The sequence below is a fragment of the Maniola jurtina genome, chromosome 4 (assembly GCF_905333055.1).
Source record: "Maniola jurtina chromosome 4, ilManJurt1.1, whole genome shotgun sequence".
Lineage (NCBI taxonomy): Eukaryota > Metazoa > Arthropoda > Insecta > Lepidoptera > Nymphalidae > Maniola > Maniola jurtina.
In genome coordinates this window covers 1,981,848-1,996,220 of record NC_060032.1, presented here as the reverse complement: position 1 = coordinate 1,996,220, position 14,373 = coordinate 1,981,848, and the positions used below count along the sequence as shown (strand labels likewise).

Genomic DNA, 14,373 nt, shown 5'->3' with positions numbered 1-14,373 from the left:
GTGATACAGTCTTTAGGTACTATTTTTTTTACAATGATGTCATTAAATGACTAAGTTAGGACATTAACAATTCAGTATTCGACATTTTGTTTTTAGTTTCATTTAAACATTTGGATAGTTGATAAAAATGTAGAACACATAAAAAAACAGTGAGAAGTGATAATTTTATCGATAATCCATTTAAAATGGAAATGGCCATATTTACAGGGTAATGGGTTCATTAAATATATACTTACGTACATTGTAATGACGTCACTTTAATCATGATACATCTATAACCTTAACAGAAGACTCTTCGTCACTCACTCCATACACACGTAGTTTCATTCTCATTTGAATATTAAGCAACCAAAGTCGTTGAAATTTTCTAGATTCGTTTTAGAAACTAATATAGTCTGTGATTTGCCAGGTTACTGTAAAAATGGTTCGTTTTTCATCAAACACACACACACACACACACGCGCACACATACACACACACACACATCAAATAACATTGTTCTTTTTTTCTTTTACTAATTTCTCAATCTGACGGTGGACGTTAATAACTGTAACAAAGTTTCTAACTAAAGCAGTTGTTACGGTTCTTTAATTTTAGGGCAATGTAAAGAGAAAAATAAAGTTTTTTTTCATACATTTTCATTTTAAAGTTATTTTAAAACAGTAAGTTTAAAAAAATTTTTAGCGGGAATCTGGAAAAACACAGAAACAAGTACTAGTTACTAGAACGTATATTCACAAATTTCATTGAGTTTGATTGGTAAGTATACAAATAAGAGCCAAATTACGTTTGTTCGGAGCGCACTACGAACGAACCTCTCTTAAAATGTACCTGTTAATTTTCCAAACTTACAGTTTATTTACACGGTTTTTTCTACACGATATTTACAACTATGCGTTGTTTAGTGCGAGCAATATTCGGTGTCCATGTCACATATTCACTTTCACTTTAGACATAATTGTAAATATCTTCCATTTCTCATACATTCATTTCGGACATGGCTGCTTGAGGAACCCTGGACTTCTGCGAGAAGTGTTGTGAAGGTGGGGATGAAGATGGCACTGATCCATTCCCTGGTGTTTGCAATTGCCCCGTTTGAGCTTGTACATCAGGTAAGTTTGCCCCGCTCATGAAAGTCGCATTCTTTGGCAGCGTCATACAATTGGATGCGTTACAAATCTGAGTCTGATAACTGAATCCAACTTTCCTCGGCAACGTTGTGCATTGACCTCTACTAGTCGGACTGGACTTCTGCGTCAAACTAGACATTTGAATTCCAGTATGACAGACATTCGGGCAATTCGCATTCGTGAAGTGCGGAACACGATTCGTCATAGCGATAATTGCGTTCTTGTCCTGATGATCTATGTCGACGATCGTGCTGGAGCTCTGAGAATGTCCGACGAAATAATGCGGATGTTTCGACGAGACGCTGTCAAAAGTAGAGTTGTGATTCCTCTTTTGTTGCTGTAACGCTTTCACTTGCAATCTCGTTTTATCTCGTTGGTAATAAACTCCGGCGAAGATAAGGACGTTCAAGATTAATAATGAGCAGCCTATAGCTATAGTGACGCTGAGGGCCGTGGAATAGGCTGTGTAGCCAGCGACCTCTAAATTGGAGACGTCTTGAGGGTGTGAGTTGTTGGTCTGACTTTGAGTGACAAGTGAGTCCGGTCGAGGCGACATGACAGTGATGCAAGTGGTTACATAAGTCTCTATCGTAGTTGTAGGTATGTCGAGACTGACGTTGTAGGGTCGCCGGTAGAGTTCAAGCGTCGGGTCGTAGTAGTTCGCTCGGGTGAGGGGATCGGGTCGCACTAAGCCGTCGTACAGTTCCGGGTCATTGTGGTTTCGGAATAGGTTGTGTTTCGCGACAACGTCCTTCATCCCGGCGCGATGGATTTCCGGGATTAGCCGCAACCAAACGGACAGTTGGTGGGCTCTGTAATGATTTTTCATGCGAGGCTTCATCCCTGAAAACGAATTTCTGATAAATCCCTCAACTTTAAACCTCAATCTATATACACAAAAGAATCGTTTTGACTCACTGACTGATTTATGAATGCACAACACAAACCTAGGGGCTAGAAGCTTGAAATTTTGATACTAGTTCCCTTTTACAACGTAAATACTCACTAAGAAAGGGTTTTTGATTTATATTGAAAAAAATGTCTAAAACCCCAAAGGAGGTTAATTAAACAGGAGATAAAAGTTTTTATGGAATTTTCAAATTATATTTATGAAAATTGTATTTGGACTTTTGACTAAAAATTAAAAAATATGTGCTTTAGGGTTTTTAGAAATTCTACCCTCAAGAGGGTAGAACAGATAATAATTGAAAGTCTCTCATTTTTCGAATTAGTCTAGAATATTAGTCCTATATCCACAAAAATTTGCATTTAGGTTTTCGATTACAATTTAATATTACGTGTTTCAAGGATGTTAGTAAACATCACCCCTTCACTGATTTTGAAACAATCCACTCGGACGAAGCCCGGACGGGTTACTTAGTATTAATATTATTGGTTTGACAGTTTATTATAGTATACGTTGAAACAGATAAAGTTTACACAGAACAGTTTACTTTTACAGCTTAAAAAGCTTGCAATACAAATAAATTTGCATTTTGTGTATAAAATTCCAATTTTCTGAACAAAATAACACAGCATAAAAATGTAAACATTCACCGTATTTACGTTACACCGCAAAATATTAATTAATGGATTATTGTATTTCATCAGAACTGTTACTGATTGAATGCAATTACAAATAATCGCGCGAAAATTCGTGGGTAATGAATAAAACGGAAGTCGAAAAGTCAATATTATTAATTAATGTCACCGACGTGTTTGAATATTAAAGTCATCATTTAACTTTGCTTGACGTTATTAGTAATTTCACAGCCTAGCAATCATACATTTCAGAACCGTAAATGTGGGTTTTTTTTTTGAATAAATATATTTTATTTCTTACTCTGTTGTTTTATTTGAAGTTCAGAAATAGTATAATCCAGGGATTTTATAAAATGAATAAAATAAAACATTTACATAAATTAGTCATACTTTTTGCATAAATAACGTATCGTTATACATATGTTAATGAATCTCAATCATAATTTTTATTCAGAGAAAAAGGAACTGTAAAATTTTTTATTATGATATTATCTAACAAAGTATCTGGCCCCGAAACTAGGATAACCTGTGGAAGCTAGTCTTTAATCAATATGGCTGAATATTTTCAATAATATAACTGAATTTTCTGATATAATCCATTTAGCCATCTATAAAAATTGAAATGCTACAGCGAAATCCAATGCCGAGTTTTATGATTGCTCAAAAGAATTCGAAGATTTGCTGGTTGGTTCTATTTTGTAAAAAAACGCAATCCAAATTGTAGTAGATTTAGTTTCAAAAACTATTTTAAAAAGCTTTAACACTCTATCTCTTTTTTTTAAATCTTAAATGTAAAATTAAAGAATTTTCGTAACTTGTAATTTCTAATCCATAAAATACCTAACGTGTCACTAATTTTTACATAGAAAAAAAAACGCACTTAATTGAGTTTTCTTTTTTAAATTCGGTTATTTAGTTGGTTTTGAAATTCGGTTACTTAATTGGTTTTAAAATAACTTGCAGCGCCAGTTGCGCGTATATGAGTTTCCATACTGATTGATTGCTATACTGTGGTAATTTCATTGCGACATCATCAATTTCAGTACAATAAATATTTATTTATGCAAAATCGTAACTGTCGTTAATCATAGGCATATATTTGCAATATTTTAACCAAAGCAAATGATTAAACAATGAATTTTACATTCATTGATTTGTTGTATGTCATTTTTGCAGTGAAGCATTATAGTAATACTAGTTAGTTTTAATTTAAAATGAATCAAATTGCTTATTTTGCATTAAATATTAATTCTTAATTAATATTCGACGCGGTTAGTCCTTTTGGAAATCATTACTGATTTTAATCATGTGTTATAATGTAGTATATAGTAGTAGTTATATGTAATATATTCATTATATTGTATTATCACCTCAAAAGACACCTAATAATTATTATTATTATTGCAACCAGGATCAAAATCTTTGATGAGACAACTACCATTTTTAATACTATTCTACTTTTGATAGTTTAAAAAATGTAGGCTAGGTACAGAAAAGTACCAACAGAAAATCTTGTAGTGCAGTATGGTTTTACAGAAATAAGTAAAAACAATAAACGATAACGAAAGAAGACTAAAACGAAAAAGTGTTAACTAGGTAAATACCTTTTGTTCTAGAAGCACTTTCTATTAAAACAGTCAGGTTTTATTGTTAAAATGATTTTTGATCATGTTATGGATCAATAATACTCTACTAAAGTGCTCAAAATCCAATATTTACCTATGTATTACTTACGAATTTTATAAGTAACATCCAAAAAAAATATATAATTCCATTTTCAAATCTGGTACTTAATAAATTGTCAATGAATAAAATTAAATCTCTCTCAATGAAGGTAAAGAACTTACCAATTTCTAAGTACTTTTGATGAAGAGTATCGTACTCGTCCCAAAATATGCTCTTGAATTTGTTTCGCTCTCTTGAAATTGGAAGGACAGCTTCTTGTCTTTGTGCCTCGTTTGGATTTCTGTGGACAATGATACATTTATAAAATCAATTCTAGCGTTTTCTTGATACTTTAAAATTCCTCTTTGTATATTATGCTTTTGGAACATGGCCGCTAACTATGGACTTCATAGAAAGCTCATAGTGGGCAATAAAGAAAGCTATGCTCAGAGTTTCTCTACATTATCAAACCAGCAGTTCTATTACGGTAGAATGATAGCAACAATGTCACGATTGCAATCACCTCTGATTGACACTCTCTCACTATTGGTTACAATGCAACAAGAATAGCATACATTTAGCTAATAACGACAATTGCGATTGAAATAATGATTGATGCAGTTTTTACGGAATTGAGCTGCAAAAATGAGGACTTCCGTAGAAGAACCAAAGTATCCGACATGGACCAATGATTTGTGGAGCTGAAGTGGCAATTGACTGGGTTTATAGTTCGACGAACCGATATAGGTACGTTAGGGTCCAAAATAGTGACTTGGCACTGGAAAGCGTAGCAGCGTTGGCAGACCTTCTACCAAGTGGGCAGATGATATCAAACGAGTCGCAGAGATCCGTTAGATCCAGGCTACATAAGATCACGGCGGTGTGTGGAGCAGTGATGTCTATCAGACGACGTATGCTTTTGATCCACAAATATCCTTAAATTAGGTGTAAAAAGACTCCTCTTGACACTTATAATTGTACTTATTATAGGTACCTGAGAAGCAAAGGGTTTTTATGGAATTTTTCAAAAAAAAAAAATCTAGGTACAACAAAGTCAAAGTTTTTGTCATTTAATGCAACTCAATAATTTTCTCGATTAATTAAAAATGTGATATTTCATCAGTGTAAATTTGATATAGCCAATTTGTAATTAACTGAAAACAATTTTAATTGAACTTTATTTAAATTAACGGATGATTGGCATTCACTGTTAATTATCTCTGATGACAGAAACATAATTATTCTACCTAACTATGCTTTCGCGAGACTAAATAATAATATAAAAATCCACAATATGTGAGTATAGTGGATTTTTTAAATGAAATATATTATATGCAACGATATAAATCATAATATCAATATTACTATTCAAGCTAATATTTTAGCCAGGATATTTTATAGAAAACAACGTTTAGATATTTTATTTACAACATCAGATGGAATATTTTGTGACAAACAAGATATTTCCCCATCAAAATGCAAAATCAAGCTGTGTGAAGGCAACAGCTGTGTATAAGCACCGAATGGGCAACGATATATTAAATTATATTGTATGGAAGGCGAGAAGCCGGCGAGCTACCTTTATGTTGAGGTTGGGCGGCCTGTGGTAGGGCTATATTGTTATTGGAAATTCTCTACACAGAGCAAAAGTAATACTGAAGATATCGTATCCTTTTATTAACCCCCGACCCAAAAAGAAGGGTGTTATAAGTTTGACGTGTGTATCTGTGTATCTATCTGTGGCATCGTAGCTTCTAAACTAATGAACCGATTTAAATTTAGTTTTTTTTTTTTTGTTTGAAAGGTGGCTTGATCGAGAGTGTTCTTAGCTATAATCCAAGAAAATCGGTTCAGCCGTTTGAAAGTTATCAGCTCTTTTCTAGTTTTCTTATAAAGGTTTTTGTGTCGGGGGTTTTTTAAATTTTGAGTTATGATTAGTTAATATTGTTATAGTTGACATCCGAGGTTGATTAGTTAATATTCAAAATATGAGAATCAAACTAAGTTTATTTGGAACATACTACTAGTAAATTGTTCTTAAATATTTAACTTTACAGTTAAAGCGTACCTTCATGATCTCGTACAATATGCATCAAGTAAAAAGTAAAGTTTTCCACCGAACAAATACTAAATAAACATGATATTCCCAACAACTCGGTTAGTTATAATAGTTATGCCACAAGCAGGGCCTCTTCGGATAATAGTGGTTTATTATCATCATAACTTCTCCCCGTACCCGTTCTATTTTATCGTTTAGATGGAAAAATACAACATTTACTCGTTTTATATTCGCAAAAACAACACATTATACGTAAAAGAAATAATATGTTTTGTGCCGTATGTTGCTTTTTATGAAGGTGTATACTGACTTCACCTTTATTTTTAACCCCCGATCCAAAAAGAGGGGTGTTATAAGTTTGACGTGTGTATCTGTGTATCTGTCTGTGGCATCGTAGCTCCTAAACTAATGAACCGATTTTAATTTAGTTTTTTTTTGTTGGAAAAGTGGCTTGATCGATAATGTTCTTAGCTATAATCCAAAAAAATCGGTTCAGCCGTTTGAAAGCTATCAGCGCTTCTCTAGTTACTGTAACCTTCACTTGTCGGGGGTGTTATAAATTTTTAATTTACACTTGTTATGAAGGTGTAAACTGGGTCCACCTTTATTTGATTACTAGCTGATACCCGCGACTTCGTTCGCGTGGATGTAGGTTTTTAAAATTCCCGTGGGAACTCTTTGATTTTCCGGGATAAAAAGTAGCCTATGTGCTAATCCAGGGTATAATCCAGGGTACCGGAACTGGTCTCGACGAATCGAGGTAGTGATGGAGTGTGTCCTGTGGCTACTATGGCTGACGTGGTCCGAAAGGAAGGAGACTGGAAGCGGAGGGAGTCACCGGAGGAGTGGACGGAAGTGAGACGACGAAGGTATAGGAACCGCTTTGAAGGTAAGACTGGAAAGGCCCCTAGTGAGCAGAATTGCAAGTTTAGGGCAGCTGAGACTAAGGTGCCGTTGTTTATATCGAATGTGCATAAAGATACCACTGAAAAAGATATTATAGACTACATACATAGTAATACTCAGGAAGTAGTGCAGCTAGAAAAAATAAATATGAAGATAGATAAAGGCTACAATTCATATAAAGTATGGGTGTCTAAAGGCAAAAGGAATCTGTACTTAAATGATACGTTATGGCCGGAGGGGATTTCCTTCCGTAATTTTATATATTTTAGACACAGTATAGCTGCGAATTCGGTTCCTTTACAAACTTAAATGGCCAGTACGAACTACGTAAATAAGATCATTAGTTATAATTGTAAAAATGTCAAGACTTCTGTCCATGAAATAAGACAACTCTGCCATGAAGTGGATATTATAGCGTTGCAGGAGACTTGGTTGTTGCCCTACGATATCTCTTTCTTGGGTCAGATACACGATGACTTTGAATTTCACGGAAAATCAGCTGTTGACATCACATCGGGCATATTGCGCGGCCGGCCGCATGGCGGCGTTGCGGTTCTGTGGCGTAAATCGATGTTTGATAACGTGTGTATTATCGAATCAAATAATAATCGTATAGCTGCGATAAAAGTCTCAAAGAGTGGTTGCGAGTATGTAGTGTGCAGTGTATACATGCCTACTGATTGTATGGAAAATTTAGTTATATTTACGGAGTGTTTAGGTGAGTTAAGTGCTATTATTGAGAATGCAGGGGCGGAACATGCATTTTTACTTGGGGACTTTAATGCCCACCCGACTGGGTGTTTTGGAAAGGAACTTTTATCGTTTTGCACGGAGCAAAAATTGATATGTGCGGATATTGAGCTGCTAGGTATTGACTCGGACACATTTACGTTCATTAGTGATGCTCATAACAACTGTAGGCGATGGTTAGACCATTGCTTAGTTACGGGAGCGGCTAAAATAACTATTCAGGACATTTCTGTGGAATATGGTGTGCACTCCTCTGACCATTTTCCACTTGTCATTAATTGTAATCTTGGTGCTTTTCGTCGCTCAATGCCGACATGGGGTAGAGAAAAAGAGATAAATAGGGTTATATGGGGGTGTAGGGACTTGACTCAGGTAGAGAAGTACACTCAAATTTGTAATGAGGAGCTACGTTACATAGATTTTCCTTGTGAAATGATTGAATGTGTGAAGAATAAGATGTGTCAGTGTGTCGATCATAGGCTACTTATTGATGATATGTACCTAAGAATAGTAAATGTAATGTCAAAGGCTGCGATTGCTACTTATAGGGAAAAAAATTGTAAAAATAAAAATAAAGTAGTGGTAGGTTGGAATCGACATGTAGGCGAGGCGCACAGGGAGGCTAAGCGTTGCTTTCATGTATGGGTATATTTTGGCAAGCCCTCCGTGGGTCAGTATTATGATTCTATGGTTAAAAGCAGGAAAATATTTAAATCTAAATTAAAATGGTGTATTAGACACCAAGACGAAATTAAAATGGATATTATTGCTAAAAATCATAAGAATAAAAAGTTTAAAGAATTTTGGAAGTGTACCAGAAGTTTAACGCCAAGGCCTGGCCTGCCTATGTGTGTCGGTGGAATTAGTGACACCAAGGACATAGCCAATTTGTTTATGAATCATTTCAGGGTGCAAGCGCTGCCTGTTACGCACGATTATGTAAGTGAGCATACAGTGGAGGGACTTGATGCTGAACCTAATCACACCTTGGCCTTTTTTAAAACTGAAGAGGTCAAGAAGATTGTCAAGTGTATGACTCGTGGAAAATCGCCAGGGCATGATGGGTTGAGCATTGAGCATCTTCAGTATGCTGGTGTGCACTTGCCTAGAGTTTTATGTCTGCTGTATAACATATGCATGGTCCATTCATACTTGCCAGAGGAATTGATGAGGAATGTGGTGGTGCCAGTTGTGAAGGACAGAACGGGGGACGTTACAGATATCAAAAACTATAGACCGATTTCATTAGCTACCATAACAGCCAAGGTACTTGACGGCCTCCTGGATAGACAACTGGATCAATACCTAGACCTGCATGATGCACAGTTTGGGTTTAGGGCGGGGCTCTCCACCGAGAGTGCCGTGTTGACCCTAAAGGAGACCGTCAAGTATTATACGAGCAGGAAAACACCAGTGTACGCCTGCTTCTTGGATCTCTCAAAAGCGTTTGATCTGGTGTCTTACCCAATACTCTGGGACAAGCTCAGACGCACTGGCATGCCGCAGGAACTCATCAGCATCTTTAGGCACTGGTATGCAAGGCAGGCTAACCAGGTAAGGTGGGCGGGGGTATACTCGGACACGTATAGGCTGTAATGCGGAGTCAGGCAAGGTGGACGGAGCTCACCGAAGCTTTTCAGCCTGTACATGAACGAGCTGATCGAGGGGCTCAGCAGCATGCATGCGGGATGTTCGATTGATAATCAGATGATTAATAACATCAGTTACGCGGATGATATGGTGCTGCTGAGCCCATCGGTCTGTGCGCTGAGAGATTTGCTGAGGGTGTGCGAAGACTATGCTGAAAAGCATGGACTTAAATATAATGTAAAAAAAAGCATGCTAATGGTCTTTGCGGCGGGTAGCATTTCTCCCAGCTATGTACCTCCAGTGAGACTGTACGGTGCAGGGCTGGTTAGGGTGCCCAAATTCACATACCTGGGACATGTGGTTACAGCAGACATGAAAGATAACTGTGACATAGATAGGGAACGGAGGGCGTTGGCGGTTGGAGGGAATATGATAGCTCGCAGATTTGCACGTTGCACAAAAGAAGTTAAGGTCACTTTGTTCAAGTCCTTTTGTCAGAGCTTCTACACGTGCAGTCTGTGGGTTGACTATACCCAAAAATCTATAAACGCTCTCCGAGTCCAGTATAATAACATCTTCAGAATAATGTTGGGACTGCCTCGATACTGTAGCGCGTCCGGTATGTTTGCGGAGAACCGTGTAGACGGTTTCTTCGCAATAATGCGGAAACGGATCGCCTCAATTAAAAGCAGGCTGGAGAGAAGTCCCAACATTATCCTGAAGGTGATAGCAGACAGACAGGACAGCGCTCTCAAAGCGCACTGGATGTCTGCATTAGTTAATAAGTATATTAATTATATTAACTAACATAGAATAAGTTTCTTACTAACATACATTACATTATAATTTAGTTACTAACATAGGTTAAGATGTTTACTAACATAATATTGTGGGCCTTTGTTGCTTAAATAAATAAAGATATTATTATTATTATTATTATAATCTATATCCATTCTAAATTTCAGCCCAATCCGTCCAGTAGTTTTTGCGTGAAGAAGTAACAAACATACACACACACACACACACACACACACACACACACACACACACACACACACACACACACACACATACAAACTTTCTCCTTTATAATATTAGTGTGATACTTAATATTTTTAATAGCTGATTTAGGTTTTTCCGGTGGAAACTCTAAGATCTTCCAGGATAAGAAGTAACCTATATCCGCCTCCAGGATTAAAGCTATCCCTGTGTAATTGTAGGTGGTGTCCGCGACTACATCCACGTGGTTTTATGTTCTTTTAACTTTGGATGAGACAGACAGATAGACATATTTTGGTATCACTACTCATGGTATTATAAATGCGAAAGTGTGTTTGTTTGTTACTTTATTGGTTTGTCCTTTAATCACGCCACAACGGAGCAAAGGATCGGCATGATTTTTCGCATGGATATAATTAAAGACCTGGGAGAGTGACAGGTTACTTTTTATCTCGAATAATAAAAGAGTTCCGATCCCATGTGATATTATATCATATTATGAAGTCATAATATCATATAAAATTAGATATATTATACGCGTATAATTAATCTCATTTAATAGCCACTCTATACGGACCACTTGATATTCATTAGGAGGATAATTGAATGGATTGTATGGATGAAAGCGTTCTCCGAACCTATCTTCAACGATATGATAATATTATTATAGCTAAAGGACCATAAAGAACCAATTATATTATAGTAATGCTATTCCTTTCAAGTTCAATCAACTGGATTAATTGCATTCGATCTCATTACTAATACATATCTTCTTATAATCTTTTGCTTGTTATTTCGTCTCTTTTGTTATCACTACTTCTACAATTTAAAAAAAAAAAATGAAAGATTTCGTACTATCGAAGGTAGAAGATCATGTACATTTAATTTACAAGGCGGCCATTTTGAAATTTTTGATATATTTCGTTGTTATAGCGGCTCTGTGAAAATTTTAAATCTCTACCTATTACAGTTCATGAGATACAGCACGCTGACAGACGAATGGAAGAACGGATGGATAGCGGAGACTTAGTAATAGCGAGACCCCTTAGTTAGCACCCTTTGGGTACGCAACCTTAAAAATGAGTCAACGATGAGATCTAACGATGAGATCAAAATGGTGGATGAAAAAATGCATTACAATATTCCTCGAACAACTATTTTACTTTAATATTCAAAGTAAAAAATACAAGCTTCCAATTAACCGGTTCATTAATTTTCACCTGCGCGCGTTCAATAAAAGAGCTGCTATAACAAATGGCGAAAGAATCGAAGTTATTTCGAGCTATTCATTTGTTACCAAACGAGTTGAAACGGAAAATTAATTGGTACCGGTTTGTTATTTCCGTTCTTTCACTTTCTTCATTCGGTCTTTTGTCATTCACACCTTAATGGAGCCTCGTGATGAACAATAAAAGATTGGAATTTTCATGATGAAATTGCTTCCAGAATATTATATTATTGACTCATAGTTTTGTTATATTGTGGGATTAGCTGATCCATCCCAGTTTGCTTGTCCTTTTACGTCGTTTTTTGCATGGATACAAACGTCTGATTTCGTAATGTATGCACAATTGTATGCATTACGAAATTAGACGTTTACACGTGCAATTTATAATGAAATTAATGTCGTGAAACTATTTCGTGCCACTAATTTCGTAATGTAAATTCCGCTTAAGGTTACCCGAGCAAAACTGGCGCAAGATTTTTTCATTAGAAAATTTTACTTTATAACTGTTTTGTAGTAGCAAATTTAATTCCAAAGGTATTACAGCTCAGGTAAAGTGAAAAAATGGCGGAACAATGAGAACGCTAACTGAAAAAAAGGCGGAACAATGAGAACGCTAACTTGGTAACAATCAACATCCCGTTTCTAGCTTTTGCTCCTAACATCGTCCGCGTAAACATCACAACATTCAAACCCCTATTTTACCCCTTAGGGGTTGAATTTCAATAATCCTAGCAGATGTTTATCTCATATCTAATAGCTATCTGCGTGCCAAATTCAGCCCAATCCGAACAGTAGTTTGAGCTGTACGTTGATAATTTAGTCAGTCATCTTTTCCTCTCATATAGGTATAATATAGACAAGACAGCTATTTTTTAATAAGAAAATCATACTTTATAACTCTTTTGTAGTAGCAAATTTAATTCCAAAGGTATTACAGCTCAGGTAAAGTGAAAAAATGGCGAAACAATGAGAACGCTAACCTGGTAACAATCAACTTCCAGTTTCGCCTCGTTTGGTCACAGCGGAACGGGGAATTATTGCTGGGACGAAGTTTGATAAAACGCTTCGATTGTCTCGTCTTTTGTTGCTGGAATTTCTTTATTGACACTGACTGGGCTGGCACGAAAAAAGACGCTCAAATTGGAGAATTGCTGTCTTTGAGTCGAATATAAAAAACACCTATATTATTTTGTAAATATGTAATATATAACAAAACTCACAACAAATCACAGAATATACGAGTAGAAAACGCTTCTCTCCGCCTACAGTAATGTAATATTATAATATCTACAGAATAAAATGAAAAAATACCAACTAAAAGTCTATTAATACACTCAGTAATTTCATTCCTAGGTATGTATCGTTTTTATGGTTCTGTAATAAAACAGAATCCTCATATTTTCGTTTGTCCGTCCGTTTGTGTGACACTTTAAAAAAAATATTTAGAATTATTCATGGCGGAATAGAAACACTCACAAACAAACACCCTAGGCTACTTTTTATCCCGGAAAATCAAAGGTATTTAAAAAACAAAATCCACGCGGACGAAGTCACGGGCATCATCTAGTGGTTTAATATAATAACCACAAGTATAATAATAAAACCTTTAATACTCACCCAGTTCTTACAAAATTGGCTATATACAGGATGAACGCTTCTGATAAGGCCACTTCAGACTTGGAGTAGTTTTTGGGGAAGTGGCCAAGCCCCTCGACGAGCGGTGCGCCGAATAAATACGGCAACTCCTCCCCGTGTACCGAACCCATACGCTGAAACAAATAAAATGGTTACTATTTTGTTCTATGTTTATTTTAGGGTTCCGTACCTCAAAATGAAAAAAAAAAAAGGAATCTTTTATGATATACAAAGAGAAAAAGTCCGATAAAGTTTTTTAGTTAATCGTTTTTTAACTGTTTATAGCTTGCAATAACTTAGCAATCTGTTATATTTGTAATTAATTTGAAATATACTGTTATAGTATCAGGCGGAGTGAGGCTTTTTAAAAAGCAATCCAATTAAAATACAGGGGCATTACAGGGGTGATATTTTCAGCACTGTGGTTAACGTACAGCCAATACTTTACGTTTATTACTATTGTAAAAAGAAATTGAAACGGTATTTTTTATAAAATAAAATTTTCAGTATTTTTGAATGCTATTTTGAGTCTATCAAATATTATATAGCAGATCGGATAAAACAATTCGAATCGGTTGCTACTTTTGAAGTGAATGCTGATCCCGAAAATTGAACAAACTATTTCCATTAAGCTAATACAGCGAAATTTATAGAATCCAAATATTTGAATGAACAATGAAAATACGCATTTGTGAATATCCGTAGAGAAATAGGCCGAAGCTTTCATCCCAGAAGGATAACCATAAATCAATCAATTGTGAATCGGTTTGAGATTTACTAAATGAAACTTTGGCAATGGCGGGACGCGTGGAAAAAAAGAAGAGTAAAAACAAAATTGCGATGAGCATAAAACGGCGCTCGCTTTGAAG

At 35.9% G+C, this 14,373-nt stretch overlaps 1 protein-coding gene across 1 annotated transcript in view; it reads right to left on the bottom strand.

The window, feature by feature from the left end:
- Positions 1-510: 510 nt before the first annotated feature.
- The window catches only part of LOC123864104 (neuroligin-4, Y-linked-like), a 114,489-nt gene continuing 100,626 nt past the window's right edge, over positions 511-14,373 (bottom strand). The window contains exons 9-11 of the mRNA XM_045904311.1: positions 13,487-13,638; positions 4,520-4,638; positions 511-1,973 (exon numbers count right to left, since the gene is read on the bottom strand). Of these exons, the coding sequence (XP_045760267.1) occupies positions 979-1,973; positions 4,520-4,638; positions 13,487-13,638 (1,266 nt within the window). The 3' untranslated portion in view covers positions 511-978. The remainder of the gene's footprint in view (positions 1,974-4,519; positions 4,639-13,486; positions 13,639-14,373) is intronic.